This window comes from Erinaceus europaeus, chromosome 9 (assembly GCF_950295315.1).
Source record: "Erinaceus europaeus chromosome 9, mEriEur2.1, whole genome shotgun sequence".
In the NCBI taxonomy this organism is placed as follows: domain Eukaryota; kingdom Metazoa; phylum Chordata; class Mammalia; order Eulipotyphla; family Erinaceidae; genus Erinaceus; species Erinaceus europaeus.
The window spans coordinates 90,501,985-90,517,132 of NC_080170.1; the positions used below are offsets into that span (position 1 = coordinate 90,501,985).

The window sequence follows — 15,148 nt, forward strand, 5'->3', positions numbered from 1 at the left end:
GGTCCTCTGCCATCCTGTTTCAGGACCTGAACTCCCCCCCCCCCATCTCCATAGTCTTTTACTTTGGTGCAATACACCAACTCCAGTCGAAGTTCTGCTTAGTGTTTTTTTTATTCTGATCTTGTTTTTAAACTTCTGCCTGTGAATGAGATCATCCCATATTCATCCTTCTGTTTCTGATTTAGTTCACTTAACATGATTTCTTCAAGCTTCATCCAAGATGGGCTGAAAAGAGTGAAATCACCATTTTTACTCTGAAAATGTCCAGTAGTTCTAGTACATCTATCTTTTAATTCAGCTCCTTTGTTTCTTTGTTGCTTTTCTGTCTGGGATTATCTGTCAAGTTGAGAAAGTGGGGTGTTTAAGTCCCCTACTATTGCTGTGTAGCTGTTAATATATTGCTGTAGCTCTGTAATTTGTTCTTTTAAAATAATACATAGCACACACTATTGTAATTAAAAGTGCATAGCACATAATCACACACCAAAACTATAGTACAACTGGATTTTCCTCATGTTAGGAGAATCTGGGATGGATGTATAACAAGTTATAATGACAGGTACAGTTCACTTGTAGGTAGGTGGCACTGAATGTGAATGTGAGCCAGTAACTATTGAGATGATCTCTCAAACAGGGCAAATTATGTGCTATGTGCTATCTAGCTTGATTATTGGTAAAGCTTTCTGTCCACTCTACTCTTTAATGTCTTAAGGAGAAAAAAAATGGCACTTGGTATGCTTTATAACTATTTGGCAAAGCTATCACAAATATTAAAATGACTGTTAAAAGACAAAACAATTTCAGAATTATCCCAAATAAGATAAGATCAAGATATATATGATTTAAAGTTTAAATTGTTCAGTACACATAGGCTGAAGAACTAGCCTTCAAATTTTCCACTAAGTAGTCATATCACACTATGAGAAATTCCACTCCTAGAAGAAATTGCTTCAAAGTATAGTAGATCAGATTCATATAAAAGCAAACTTAAAGTTACATACCACTGTAAAGAGGTTTTTTATTTTTTTTAAGGAAATTGTATCACAAGATGATTGTTAAATTCTCAATTTTGTGGTCTATTTACTTTTTTAAGTAGTAGAAGTAAATATGTATTCAGAACATGTATTCTTGGTATACCATTCTCTACAGTTCTATTTTGGCAAAAGGAACTTTATATTATGTGAATCCATCTCCCTCCTTCTTTCCTTCTTTTCCTCTTTCCCTCCTTCTCTACCTTCATTTCTCCATTGTTGGTGTGTATATGTGTGCATGTGTGTATATGATGTGTGTGTGTTTAAACAGGGAAAACACACACACACACACACACACACACACACACACACACACACACATATATATATATATATAATCTGAAGACTTTAGTGTAGTCTCCCCACTATGTGTCTAAGGCTTTACTTATTTGTCATCTTTTCATGGGAACTAAACTTATATCCTGGTTGATGTCATAGAAGTTTACTGGTATATCACACCTCTCATATTAATTTTATTTTTCAAAAGTTACTTGTTTACTTTTCCATGCTCAAATCTAATACTGTTTTAAATTGAGATAGCATGTGTCCGTGTCCATTACAGTCACTCTTTTCTTTCAAGGAATGCAACCATTCTGAGCTTTCCATATTTTCTTTTTTATTTTTATTTATTTATTTATTTATTTTATTTTTATTTTTTTAAAAATATTTATTTTATTTATTTATTCCCTTTTGTTGCCCTTGTTGTTTTATTGTTGTAGTTATTATTGTTGTCGTTGTTGGATAGGACAGAGAGAAATGGAGAGAGGAGGGGAAGACAGAGAGGAGGAGAGAAAGATAGACACCTGCAGCCCTGCTTCACCGCCTGTGAAGCGACTCCCCTGCAGGTGGGGAGCCGGGGTTCGAACCGGGATCCCTATGCCGGTCCTTGTGCTCTGCGCCACCTGCGCTTAACCCGCTGCACTACAGCCCAACTCCCGCTTTCCATATTTTCAATAGAGAACAGATAGTAAAACTTGAAAATTTCCTCAAGGGAATAGCTATAATCAAAATATATGATCTTTAAAACTTAGAAATAATTGTATTTTACATAAGGTTCGTAGTCACAAACTTTTTTTTTAAAATAGCAAGTAGGTGTCACAAGTTGCCTTTTCTTTTCAGTTCCTGGTGGTATTTTCATTTGCTGCTATTCTATTCATTTGAGAGGCACTGAATCAGGTGGTGGTCTGTAGCTAACACCTATTTCTGGTTGGCTGACCTAGATATCAGGATGACCATCAAGCGACTTTTGTTAGATTTTTTTTTTGACAAAAATCAAGATTTCCCACAATACATACTTGTATAGTTTTTTTTTTTTTTTAGTGGTTTTAAGTTTACCACTACCAGGTATATTGAGCTGCATATATTCTTCACCTCAAATCCTTTCGTTATACATCTCTCTCTTCTCCTTCTTCCCTTCCTTCCTTCCTCTTTTTCTTTTCCTTGTCATTACTGGAGCTTCATTGCTCCAGCCTTATTTTTTTTTTTTAGATAGAAAGGAAGAATTAGAGATAGAGAGACGCACCACAGTATCAAAATTTTTCTCAGGTTCCCTGGTTTAAACCTTGAAAGCATGTGCATTATCCAGTTAAACTGTTACTAAAGCAGATGATATGATAATACACACACACACACACACACACACACCTAAAGAATACAGCAGGGAACTTCTGGAAATTATTAAGCAATATAGTAAGGTGTTAGGCTACAAAATTAAAATACAAAAGTCAGTGGCATTCCTTTATGCAAACACTAAGAAAAAGAAGAAATTCAGAAATAAGCCCCATTCACTATAGCAGCAAAAACAATAAACTATCTAAGAAAAAAAGTGAATGACTTGTAAACTGAAAATTATGAGTCAATATTCAGGAAATAGAAAAAGATACAAAGAAGTGGAAAGATATCTCATGTTCATGGCTTAGAAGAATTAACAATCAAAACAACTCTTCTTTATTTATTTTTTTTTTAATTTTTTATTTAAGAAAGGATTAGTGAACAAAGGCATAAGGTAGGAGGGGTACAACTCCACACAATTCCCACCACCCAATCCCCATAACCCACCCTCTCCCATGATAAGCCTTCCCATTCTCTAGCCCTCTGGGAGCATGGACCCAGGGTCGTTGAGGGTTGCAGAAGGCAGAGAAATGCAAATTAAGACAACACTAAGATACCACCTCACTCCTGCAAGAATGGCATACATCAAAAAGGACAGCAGCAACAAATGCTGGAGAGGATGTGGGGACAGAGGAACCCTTTTACATTGCTGGTGGGAATGTAAATTGGTACAGCCTCTGTGGAGAGCAGTCTGAAAAACTCTCAGAAGGCTAGACATGGACCTTCCATATGACCCAATAATTCCTCTCCTGGGGTTATACCCCAAGGACTCCATAACACCCAACCAAAAAGAGGTGTGTACTCCTATGTTCATAGCAGCACAATTCATAATAGCTAAAACCTGGAAGCAACCCAGGTGCCCAACAACAGATGAATGGCTGAGAAAGCTGTGGTATATATACACAATGGAATACTATGCAGCTATCAAGAACAATGAACCCACCTTCTCTGACCCATCTTGGACAGAGCTAGAAGGAATTATGTTAAGTGAACTAAGTCAGAAAGTTAAAGATGAGTATGGGATGATCCCACTCATCAACAGAAGCTGACTTAGAAGATCTGAAAGGGAAACTAAAAGCAGGACCTGATGATCCCACTCATCAACAGAAGCTGACTTAGAAGATCTGAAAGGGAAACTAAAAGCAGGACCTGATCAAATTGTAAGTAGGGCACCAAAGTAAAAACCCAGTGGTGAGGGGTAGACATGTAGCTTCCTGGGCCAGTGGGGGGTGGGAGTGGGCGGGAGGGATGGGTCAAAACAACTCTTCTACCCAGAGCCATATACAAATTTAGTGCAATCTCCATCAAAGTCCCACCAATTTTTTTCACTCATCATCATTTAATTTTTATTTTTTAATTTAATTTTTTATTTATAAAAAGGAAATATTGACTAAACCATAGGATAAGAGGAGTACAACTTCACACAATTCCCACCACCAGAACTCTGTATCCCATCCCCTTCCCTGATAGCTTCCCACCAATTTTGTAAGAGAATAGAAAAAAAGCTATAAATTTTTATCTGGAATCAGAAAATACCTAGAATTGTCAAAACAATCAGTGCCATGACACTGACAGAAGCTCTGATACTTTATTGTCTCTCCTACTCTCGGAGGAGAGAGAGAGAGAGAGAGAGAGAGAGAGAGAGGAAAGGAGAGAAAGAAAGAGAGAGAAGTCTGGGAGTAATTAAGTCATATGTATGTGAAGTCCAGGCTTTGCAATATAAAGAAATAAACAATAACAACAACAACAAAAACCTGTCCATGAAATCTGCTTACAAAAATAATGTAACAGTGGCTTTCATAAGAATTTTTAAAAATCGAGAGACTTCCTAAATTTATAGTAACTTAAAAAAAGTATATTATGATTTACTGTCAAATGAAAAACATTAATTCCCCAATAAAGAAAATTTAAAAAAAAAGTATATTATGGAGTCTGGGCAGTGCAGTGGTTAAGGGCATCGAATGAAGTGCAGGGATTGGTGTAAAGATCCTGGTTTGAACCATCAGCTCCCTACCTGGAGCTCGCTTCACAGGCAGTGAAGCAGGTCTGCAAATGTCTATCTTTCTCTCTCCCTCTCTGTCTTCTCCTCTCTCTCTCTCTCTCTCGATTTCTGTCTGTCCTGCCCAACAACAACAATCATAACAACAACAAGGGCAACAAAAATGGAGGGAAAAGAATGGCCTCCAGGAGCAGTGGGTTCGTAGTGCACACACCCAGCTCCAGCAATAACCCTGGAGATAAAAAAAAAAAAGAGAAAAAAAAAAAAGAGTATATTATGTCATATGGAAACCTGGACATGACGGAGGTTTCATCCTTTTCTGTATGATTTTATTTTAATTGTTTTCTACATTATAAACTTTCTAGTATTAGATAAGAAAGCTTCAGAAAAGCAGCAAGGACAGCAACAGCAGACTAACTATTATTATGTAGCTAATATTGATTTCTGGGTTTGCTCTCTTTCAGATGGAGACAGAGAAAAATTGAGAGAGGAGAAGGAGATAGAGAGGGAGAAAGGCAGAGACACCTGTAGCCCTGCTTTACCACTTGTGAAGGTTCCCACCTACAGATGGGGACCAGGGCTTGAACCCACTGCCTGGCCCCTGATTTCTAAACCTCAGTTAAAGGCAGATATGATCTGTCCTTTATTCTTCTTCACAGAATATTCATTTTGTGAGTTGAGTTCAGTTTTTGATGTGATTACACATGATTTTTAAAATGTAGCTAAGCTGTATCAACATGCTTATCACATGGAAAATTTTAAGTGTTCCATTCAACTCAGTGTTTCACTCCTGCACTACAAATGCCAGTTTTAATCTTAAATAGATAAAGATAAAACACTTTATTTTTTTCAAGGAAAAAGTACAGTTGACATGTCTATTTCTTCTTTTGTCAATTGATGTATTTAATGTTTGGTGATACACTTACATTCTTCTCTTTATTTCTCATTCAAGACAGTGTGATAGATGATGCTGGCTACCCCTTTGATAAGAATATGCAGGAACCACAGTGTTGTTTCCATTATCTCATTAAAAATAAATGAAGTGGTCAGAACTAACAACCAGCTCTCTTCTGTACTTCTCCCAAGCAAGTAGTCTTTAAAGAGTGATAGTCCAATAGCTAAATGGAAAGACAACATAATATCATAGAAAGAGGAACCAAAACATGGCTTCGTAATGTATGTAATGCATTGAAGAGGCTGGGAATTGTATACGTGTGTGTGTGTGTGTGTGTGTGTGTGTGTGTGTAGGTAGGTAGGATTGATATTAAGAATTTTCCCATTTTTGGTATCAAATTCTTTCATCATATTTTAAATAAATAGAGAACAAGTTAGAAAGGGTGACTCTTTCAAGTCCACCCAATATGTTAGCATTTAAACAACCATGTTGAAATGAATGTTGTCCCTTCTGGCTTCTCAGTTTTAAAATACTTCTCTTCTGGTCCTTTTTCCAGCCTTGACATTATCTTCACAGACAATAACTTGGATTCACCTGCATATCAGATGTCAGGCTCTGAAAAAAAAAAACAAACTAGTATAGTCATGGACTCTTTGGAATATAACCAAAATAGGCCTACAAAATGGAGACCCCAACTCTTCATCTGCACTCTTCCAGCCTTTAGGTTCAGGATTAGCCAATGATTTGTTTGGCTTTATGCGTTAACACTTTTTTCAGCCACCAGGTTCCAGATGCTAACATGATGCCAACTGGACTTCTCTGGGCAGACAACCCCACCAATGTGTCCTGGAGGCCTGCTTCCCCAGAGCCCAGCCCCCCCCCCCCCCCCAGGGTAAGAGAGAGACAGGTTGGGAGTATGGATCGACCTGTCAACACCTATGTTCATCGGGGAAGCAGTTACAGAAGCCAGACCTTCCACCTTCTGCACCCCATAATGACCCTGGGTCCATACTCCCAGAGGGATAAAGAATAGGAAAGCTATCAGGGGAAGGGATGGGATACAGAGTTCTGGTGGTAGGAATTGTGTGGAGTTGTAACTGTCTTATCCTTTGGTTTTTGTTAGTGTTTCACTTTTATAAATAAAAATAAAAAAAACCACTCTCCTGTATTAAAGGAGGAGGGGGGAGGTTAGGGACTTAGATAAGGGAAGTGATACTATCAACTACTGTGGAGAGAGATTACACCTGGGTGTACAGTGAGGTATGTTAACACGTTCTGAGGAGATGTGAAACTGTACTCAGACAAAATAGTTTTGTAAAACACTACTTCCTTAGTAAAATAAAAAAAAATAAATAATTCTCTTCTATTCACATCTTTCATCTTCAACCAGCTACTAGTTAGTTCTCTAATGTTCTGCTCAAATATAATCTTTCCATTCTTTTCAACCAAAGTGAATCTTTGCACACCCATGCAAAATCTATACAGTGTTATTTCATCTTTGTTTACCATTACAAGGCAATCTCTTTCAAGGGAGGCCTGCCTTATATCTTATTTGTTCCTCTAGGCCATAACAATTTTTTTTTTTTTTTTTTGCTGTAGTGTCTTTCTTTCTTTAATTTTTATTTTAAAAAAGGAAACACTGGGGAGTCGGGCTGTAGCGCAGCGGGTTAAGCGCAGGTGGCGCAAAGCACAAGGACCAGTATAAGGATCACGGTTCAAGCCCTGGCTCCCCACGTGCAGGGGAGTCGCTTCACAGGCAGTGAAGCAGGTCTGCAGGTGTCTATCTTTCTCTCCCCCTCTCTGTCTTCCCCTCCTCTCTCCATTTCTCTCTGTCCTATTCAACAACAATAATGACAACAATAATAACTACAACAATAAAATAACAAGGGCAACAAAAGGGAATAAATAAAATAAATATTTTTAAAAAAAGGAAATACTGACAAGACCATAGGATAAGAGGGGTATAATTCCACATAATTCCCACCACTACCGGAACTCCATATCCTACTCCCTCTCCTGATAGCTTTCCTATCCTTTAGCACTCTGGGAACATGGGCCCAGGGTCATTATGGAGTTCAGAAGATGGAAGGTCTGGCTTCTGTTATTGCTTCCCCGATGAACATGGGCATTGACAGGTCAATCCATACTCCCAGCCTTTCTCTCTTTTTCCCTAAAAGGGTAGGGTTCTGGGGAGGTGTGGCTCCCGAATGATTGGGGTCGTCTGCCCTGGGGGAGTCCGGTTGGCATCACGGTAACATCTGGAACCTGGTGGCTGAAAAAGAGTTAAGATATAAAGCAGAGAAAATTGTTGACTAATCATGACCTTAAATTCAAGAATATTGTGGATGGAGATTTTGGGTCTCTGTTTTGGAAAAAGTTTGTAGGTCTATTTTAGGTATATTCTAAGGGGCCCACGACCCTACTAGTTTTTGCCTGCTTCTGACATCTAATGTGCAGGTGACCTAAGTTATTGTCTGGGGGGATGGTGTCATAGTTGGAAAAAGGACCAACAAGCTGGATCAGGGGAGAGAGTAGCTCCCAAACATAGGAAAAGTATATAAATATTAACAAACTGTAAACCCCATTAATTTGACCTGGGGCCCATGTTCAACACAAGAGCCTCTGTAACCTCTGCATCCCTGTAGGTCTGAACTTATATTCTGTGGTCATGGCTAGGAATATCCCATGCTGTGCCAATTTCAGGACCCAACATGCTTGAGTGATAGGTAGTATACTATCCAACCTCCCTTCGGAGAATGGAACATTCCCTGCCTTTGTTGATGCACATTGAGGGCCAGGTTTGATAGGGGCCTACAAAGGGGTCCATTGTGTTGTTCCTGATGGAGATGACCAGTGACAGTGGTGAGAGGGATCTGTTAGAGGTCTAGGTCCATCATGTCTGTGTGGGAATCTCAGGACTCCCTGACCAGGGCCTCAGGTGATAGGGTGGTCTGGTAGTGACTAAAGAGTCATCATTAAAGTATTCCCATCTTGTGCTCTTATTCAACTTTTGTAGTCCTTACTTTGTCTGACAAAGTTAGTTTTGGAATTGTTGAGGGATGTGCAATAGAAGGTAGGTGAAAAGGGTATCTAGGTCTAAGTAGAAACTATTTCACCAGGTACTTTATGGTGTATTTTTAGGTCTTTTTGCTTGCTTGCTACATTTATTGACTCACTTCAAACTACTGTGCACTTTTGCTTTAAGGTATATTTTCCCCCCCAACTTCTGTATATATGTTCTTATGCCCCATTTCATGGACCCTGGTCTACAAGGTCCTTCTGAGCCTTGCTTTTAGTTTGAGTAAACTTAAAAGAAGATAAGATGGGGGTCGGGCGGCGGCGCAGTGGGTTAAGCGCAGGTGGCGCAAAGCGCAGCGACCGCCGTAAGGATCCCGGTTTGAGCCCCCGGCTCCCCACCTGCAGGGGAGTCACTTCACAGGCGGTGAAGCAGGTCTGCAGGTGTCTATCTTTGTCTCCCCTTCTCTGTCTTCCCCTCCTCTCTCCATTTCTCTCTGTCCTATCCAACAACGAATTGCGTCAACAAGGGCAATAATAATAACCACAACGAAGCTACAACAAGGGCAACAAAAGGGGGAAAAAATGGCCTCCAGGAGCGGTGGATTCATGGTGCAGGCACCGAGCCCAGCAATAACCCCAGAGGAGGAAAAAAAAAAAAAAGAAGATAAGATAACGGTAATGGTAGATACTAAAGAGATATCACAAAAGTAGTTTCATTGTTGCTTAATCCCTGTTGCATCAAATAAATGAGGGTAACACTGTCTACACATTTTCAAACTCCTCAGTTTTCACAACTTTGGCATAGAGATCTAGGCTCCACAATTATTATTGACTTATTCAAATAAACAAAAAGAGAAGCTAGGAGATGGAGGTAGTCTGTTAAAATTAGGGATGTTGAGTCCAATAGACTTTTGGGCACACAGTTTCACTTCAATTTTCTACATCTGGTATGCCCTTTTAGTTTTTGTAAGTCTAGCCACATCCAGGTATTATATTGCTAGGTAGTTCCTTTTAGTAAGTTATCTTGTCCTTTCTCTTCAAGTTTTTGAAAATCTCATCCTTAAAACTTGACTTTCAGTTTGCTTACATTTAAAAAAAATTTTTTTTGGAAGCAATCAAATTTGGAAGTCATAAAGTGAATTTGTTTGAGGTCTCAAATCAGTTACAAGACTTCAGACATTATAGAAATTTTATGCAATTCTCAAAAAATTCTCAGATGTTCTCCTTTGTCTGTTTGCTTTCTGAAAACTCACTCAGATAATTATCCTCAATAGAGGTGATGAGATACAAGCACACTTCTAGAAGAGAAGTTTCTGAGAGTTAGGAAATAGTTACAAATGAGACTTTTCTTGTTGAAAAGGTCAAAGAAATAAAGTGGAAGATTATGCTAAGTACTGCAACATGTTGAACTCAGGACCAAATGTTTTCCCCAGCTCACCATCTGGTTAGTTCTTAGCTTTCTTTGCTTTTTTATTGTTCTAGTTATAGTCTCCATAAGGCTATGCCATTGTAATCTATAGTACTTGTGTCAATTAATAAAATGCTTGAAGATTAATGAAAAGAATTAATAAAGGGATTGGATTTATTTCTGAAAGAGTAGTTCAGGATAGGGTTAAGTTAAAAATAATTATACAGGGGGTCGGGCGGTGGCGCAGTGGGTTAAGCGCATGTGGCGCAAAGCGCAGGGACCTGCGTAAGGATCCTGGTTCGAGCCCCCGGCTCCCCAACTGCAGGGGAGTCGCTTCACAGGCGGTGAAGCAGGTCTGCAGGTGTCTATCTTTGTCTCCCCTTCTCTGTCTTCCCCTCCTCTCTCCATTTCTCTCTGTCCTATCCAACAACGAATTGCGTCAACAAGGGCAATAATAGTAACCACAACGAAGCTACAACAAGGGCAACAAAAAGGGGGAAAAAAATGGCCTCCAGGAGCGGTGGATTCATGGTGCAGGCACCGAGCCCAGCAATAACCCTGGAGGAGGAAAAAATAATAATAATAATTATACAGATATAGAAAAGAAAAATAAATGAGAAAACACTCAACATATTTAGTCTTAATGCTACTAAAAAATTATGACAAAAGGCTCAATTTAATAGAAATTTAGTCTACATTAGTTATCTTGTTTTACCAGAATAACAAGTGAACTCTGTAGAAGTCTGTTTTATTATTTATATAAACTCATAATGTAATTAATGCAAAGAAGTTAATGGTTGCTACAATTTCTTGAGCTTGTCCAAGAGTTAGCAGAGACAGAATAATGTGTACAGTAAATGTATATTCTGAGTAATTGAAGTTCACTCCTAAAAAGTTCAAACATTTTTGACGTAACCATTTCTGATAAAGTTCTTTGTAAAATAGACCAAACTGTTCTTTGTTTAGATAGATTAGACTAAATATAAAGTTTCATTGTTAATTCAATATTGTCATTATGAACATACTCATTATAGTGTTATGTAAAATTATACCCTTGAGATAATTGGATAGTTATAATGGAATTGTAAGAATAATATATTCTAAATCTGAGTTAAAAATAAAAAAAGCGAATTATAACCCAGAATGGTGAAATCATGTATGTGACGCCCTAAATTCACACACACACACACACACACACACACACACACACACACACACACACACACACAATCACACTGCCACATTTTTTTTTTCTTAGAAAATATTCTTTTTCATGTATGTTGGCTCTTAGTTATGTTCCAGGCTTGGGGAGATAGCATAATGGTTATGCAAAAGAACTTTGTTGCCTGGGTCTCTGAGGTTCCAAGTTCAATCCCCATGAACCAGAGCTTAACAGTGCAAAGGTAAAAAAAAAAAAAAAAAAAAAAAAAAACAGATGTTGAGGTTGCTAGGTAGCTAGGTAAATATTTTCATGGTGAATTAAGGCTAACATATTGCTTAGGGAAATGCAGATGATTAAAGAAATTGTTGCACATTTTATATACAGTTGACAATTACTAATTGAAAGTTCATAGAAGACAGATAAATCTATTTTCAGTAGAAGTCCTCCTCACCAAACTAAAAGGCATCATATTTTCTGTACATGTGGCAAGTAGGCAAAACTTCAAAAAGAAGCAGATTACAGTTTTCCTCCCACCTGGGAAGAAAAAAAATCAAGTTATCTAAAAACACCCTATGGTTCCTTCCAACAGTCAACTTGAGCTATATGTCTTCTATATTGGAAAAGTTACAAGACAGCATCGAGATCATTGAAAAACAAAGATAATTGTTAGTTCATGGAGTTGGTGTATTGCACCAAAGTATAAGACTCTGGGGTGGGGGGTGGGGTGGGGGGAGAGTACAGGCCCAAAAAGGATGACAGAGAACCTAGTGGGGGTTGTATTGTTATGTGGAAAACTGAGAAATGTTATGCATGTACAAACTATTGTATTTACTGTCGAATGAAAAACAATCCCCCCAAAAGAATTTTTTTTTTTAAAAAGAAAATTCTTATTTCAAAGATAGTAGATATAGTTATCTATAAACCCTTCTCTTCCACTTATGGAATATATCAGAGCCAGTAATAGAAAGTGTGACTGTTGTTCAAGAAACAACACATAAATAATTAGTGTTTGAGAAACTAAGACTCTTAAGTGTTTAAGTCAGGATTAGCCTAGTCTAACATATAAATTTAAACATTTCTTAGTATGCCAGTTCTCTTGTTTCTAAAATAATGTTCATTATAATTTATTTATTTATCTTTTGCTGTGAGGGTTAAGTGTGTTAAAATACTAATTTTCAAACAGTCCTGAAGTATAGGCAATTGATAATACATTATTATTGTTATTATTATTATTTACTACCTACCAGAACAGCTATAAAAATGAAATGTAATTTTATAATAAAAAAAATATTCATAATATTTTGGCAACTTTTGAGCAGTTGAGAAAACTATTTTTCAACACCTGTTGTTTGCCTATTATGTATCAGATACTCAGGTAGTGAGATTTAGTTACTAGAGTGTTATTAGAATCATGCTTGAGAAATATCTGGTCCTTCCAGAACACGTTTGATTTTAATCCCCCCCTTTTTTCCATCTTTCAGGAGAAAGATCATGTACTGCAATTTATGTTAAGAGAGATTCCAAGTACACAGCCTCAGTAGGTGATACATTTAAACTGGAATGCCCTGTGAAATACTGTACCCACAGACCTAACGTGACCTGGTGCAAGTTTAAAGGAAACAAGTGTTTAAGTCTTGGAGATGAGGGACATTTGAGTTGGGAAGAAAAGGAGAATACTTCAGTTTTTGTTCTGCATTTTGATCAAGTGTTTGCAAGTGACAATGGATCATACCGCTGTTCTGTGAATTTAACAACTGAAGTCATGGAAAGTCATTCAGTAGTCCTTTATGTGAGAGGTGAGTTCTAGACATGAAGATTAGTCAGTTTTTCTTACCATATATCATGGAGGGTGAAGACTGATTATGAAGTGATTGTCTTAGACATTGAGTTCATGTGTAACATCAGAAGGCAATCATATCTCACAGATCATGAGGGGTGTGTGTGTGTGTGTGTGTGTGTGTGTGTGTCAAAGTTTCACTATTGGGATATACTACGAAGGACCTGCTCAAGGATTCCGGTTCTAGCCGCTGGCTCCCCATCCCTGGTTCCTCCATGGCAGGGGTGGGGGTCGCTTCACAAGGAGTGAAGCAAGTTTGCAGATATCTCTCTAGCTTTATCCCCCCCACCTCCTCTCAAAACTTCTATGTCCTACTCAATAAAATGGAAAAAAAATGGCCTCTAGGAGCAGTGAATTTGTAGTGCAGGCATGGAGCCCCAGCGATAACGTCAGAGGAAAGAAAAAATAAGTTGTCATTCTTACCTTTAGAAGGCATATAATTATTTGATAAATCTTAAAGTAAATGACTAAAATATGGGACAAAATTACAAAGTGGACATCAAGGGTCATATACAACTTTCTCCTTTTTTTTTTTTTTCCTTGCTTTCTATCTTTGACTTTACTGATAATAATTCCTGAAATTAGTTTTGAAGTATTCAGACAATTATACACGTGGTAATAGTTCACAGTTTGCACAGAGACTAATAATAATAAAAATAACCTGACTTCATAATGGGCTTTGGAAATATTTATAGCTCTAACTACCTCCTCAGTTCCTCTCCAGACGTCTTCTTATGGGTTCAAAGAGCAGAGGAAGGAAATACTGACTTACACTGGGGGTGTGGGGGTAGGAGTAGGGGTGGGAAACAAGCTAAAAGAAACATGTATAAATAGAGAGGGAGAGGAGAGATTCAAAAAGTATTGGGTTTGTGAAAATCCTATAGCTGTCATCTATATTCAGAAGTGAAAGATGGAAAGATTTCACCCTAATAATAGGAACAAGACAAGTATTTTTTTCTCCATTTCTATTCAAAATTTAACTGAAAGTTATAGTCAGAACAATTAATCAAGAAAATAAATAAAAACATCCAAATTGAAAATGAAGAAGTAAAACTAACTGTATTTCATAGACAATATGGTTATGTCATATAAATATATGTACTCTTTAAATTGCATAGCATTGGGGAGAGCCCCATGGGTGGAAGAATAGTACTGTGATGTCTCTTCTCTTTCTCCAAAATAAAAAGAATGAAAAACTAGGCTAGGAAGAGCCACTCAGACGTGAGACCCAAGTGCTATAACAAAGAAAACTTACATGGTACTGGCATAAATAGAGCTATATAATTCAATGGAATAAAATTGAATGTCTAGGATTAAGCTATACATCCTTGGAGAGCTGATTTTTTATTTTACAAAGTTTCATTCAATGGAAAAAGAATAGATTTTCTTCAATAAATGGTACTGGTAAATTAAATTTTCACAAATAAAACAAAAATTGGACTTCTACTTGAAACTATGTATAAGAGAAAATAAGTAAAATGGATAGTAATGCATTATAGATCTAATACAGTAATATAAGATCTATGTTTCATAAAATTCCAATATGTTAAATTAAATTTTTTACTATATTTATTTATTTATTTATTGGATAGAGACAGCTAGAAATCATGATGGAAGAGGGTGATAGAGAGGAAGAGAGAGACACCCGCAACACTGCTTCACTACTTGCAAAGCTTTCCCCCTGTAGGTGGGGACTAGAGGCTTAATCAGATCCTTGTGCACTGTAATATGTGTGCTCAACCAGATTCACCACCACCTGGGCCCTAAAATTTCAATATTATTTAAAGGAAAATGTAGGGAATAAATCTCAATGATCTTGGATTTGTTAATAACGTCTTAGAAACAATATCAAAAGTTTAAGCGGCAAAAGAAAAACAGGTAAGTTTTACTTCATCAAAGTTAAACATTTTTTGTTCAAGACAGTATCAAGAGAGGAAAACAGGTAAAAAAAAAATTCAATAGCTTATTGGGATAGTGTGCCTAGTGTGCCTCCCTTGTCAATTCACAACCAAGATTTGAGCCAGACCCCCCAGCACACTGAGGAGAGTCCTTTTCGACCTTTGTCTCTCTGTTTCTGTCACTCTCTGTCTGAAAAAGTCAATCCAGAATAGTAAAGCCTTATTAATAATAATAAATAGAAAAAGACAATCCACAGAATATGAGGAAATATTTACAAATCATATAACT

General features: G+C 37.5%; 1 protein-coding gene across 1 annotated transcript in view; it reads left to right on the plus strand.

The window, feature by feature from the left end:
- The window catches only part of BTLA (B and T lymphocyte associated), a 36,643-nt gene that overhangs the window by 5,690 nt on the left and 15,805 nt on the right, over nucleotides 1-15,148 (plus strand). The window contains exon 2 of the mRNA XM_060198377.1: nucleotides 12,606-12,920. Coding sequence (XP_060054360.1) covers nucleotides 12,606-12,920 — 315 coding nt within the window. The remainder of the gene's footprint in view (nucleotides 1-12,605; nucleotides 12,921-15,148) is intronic.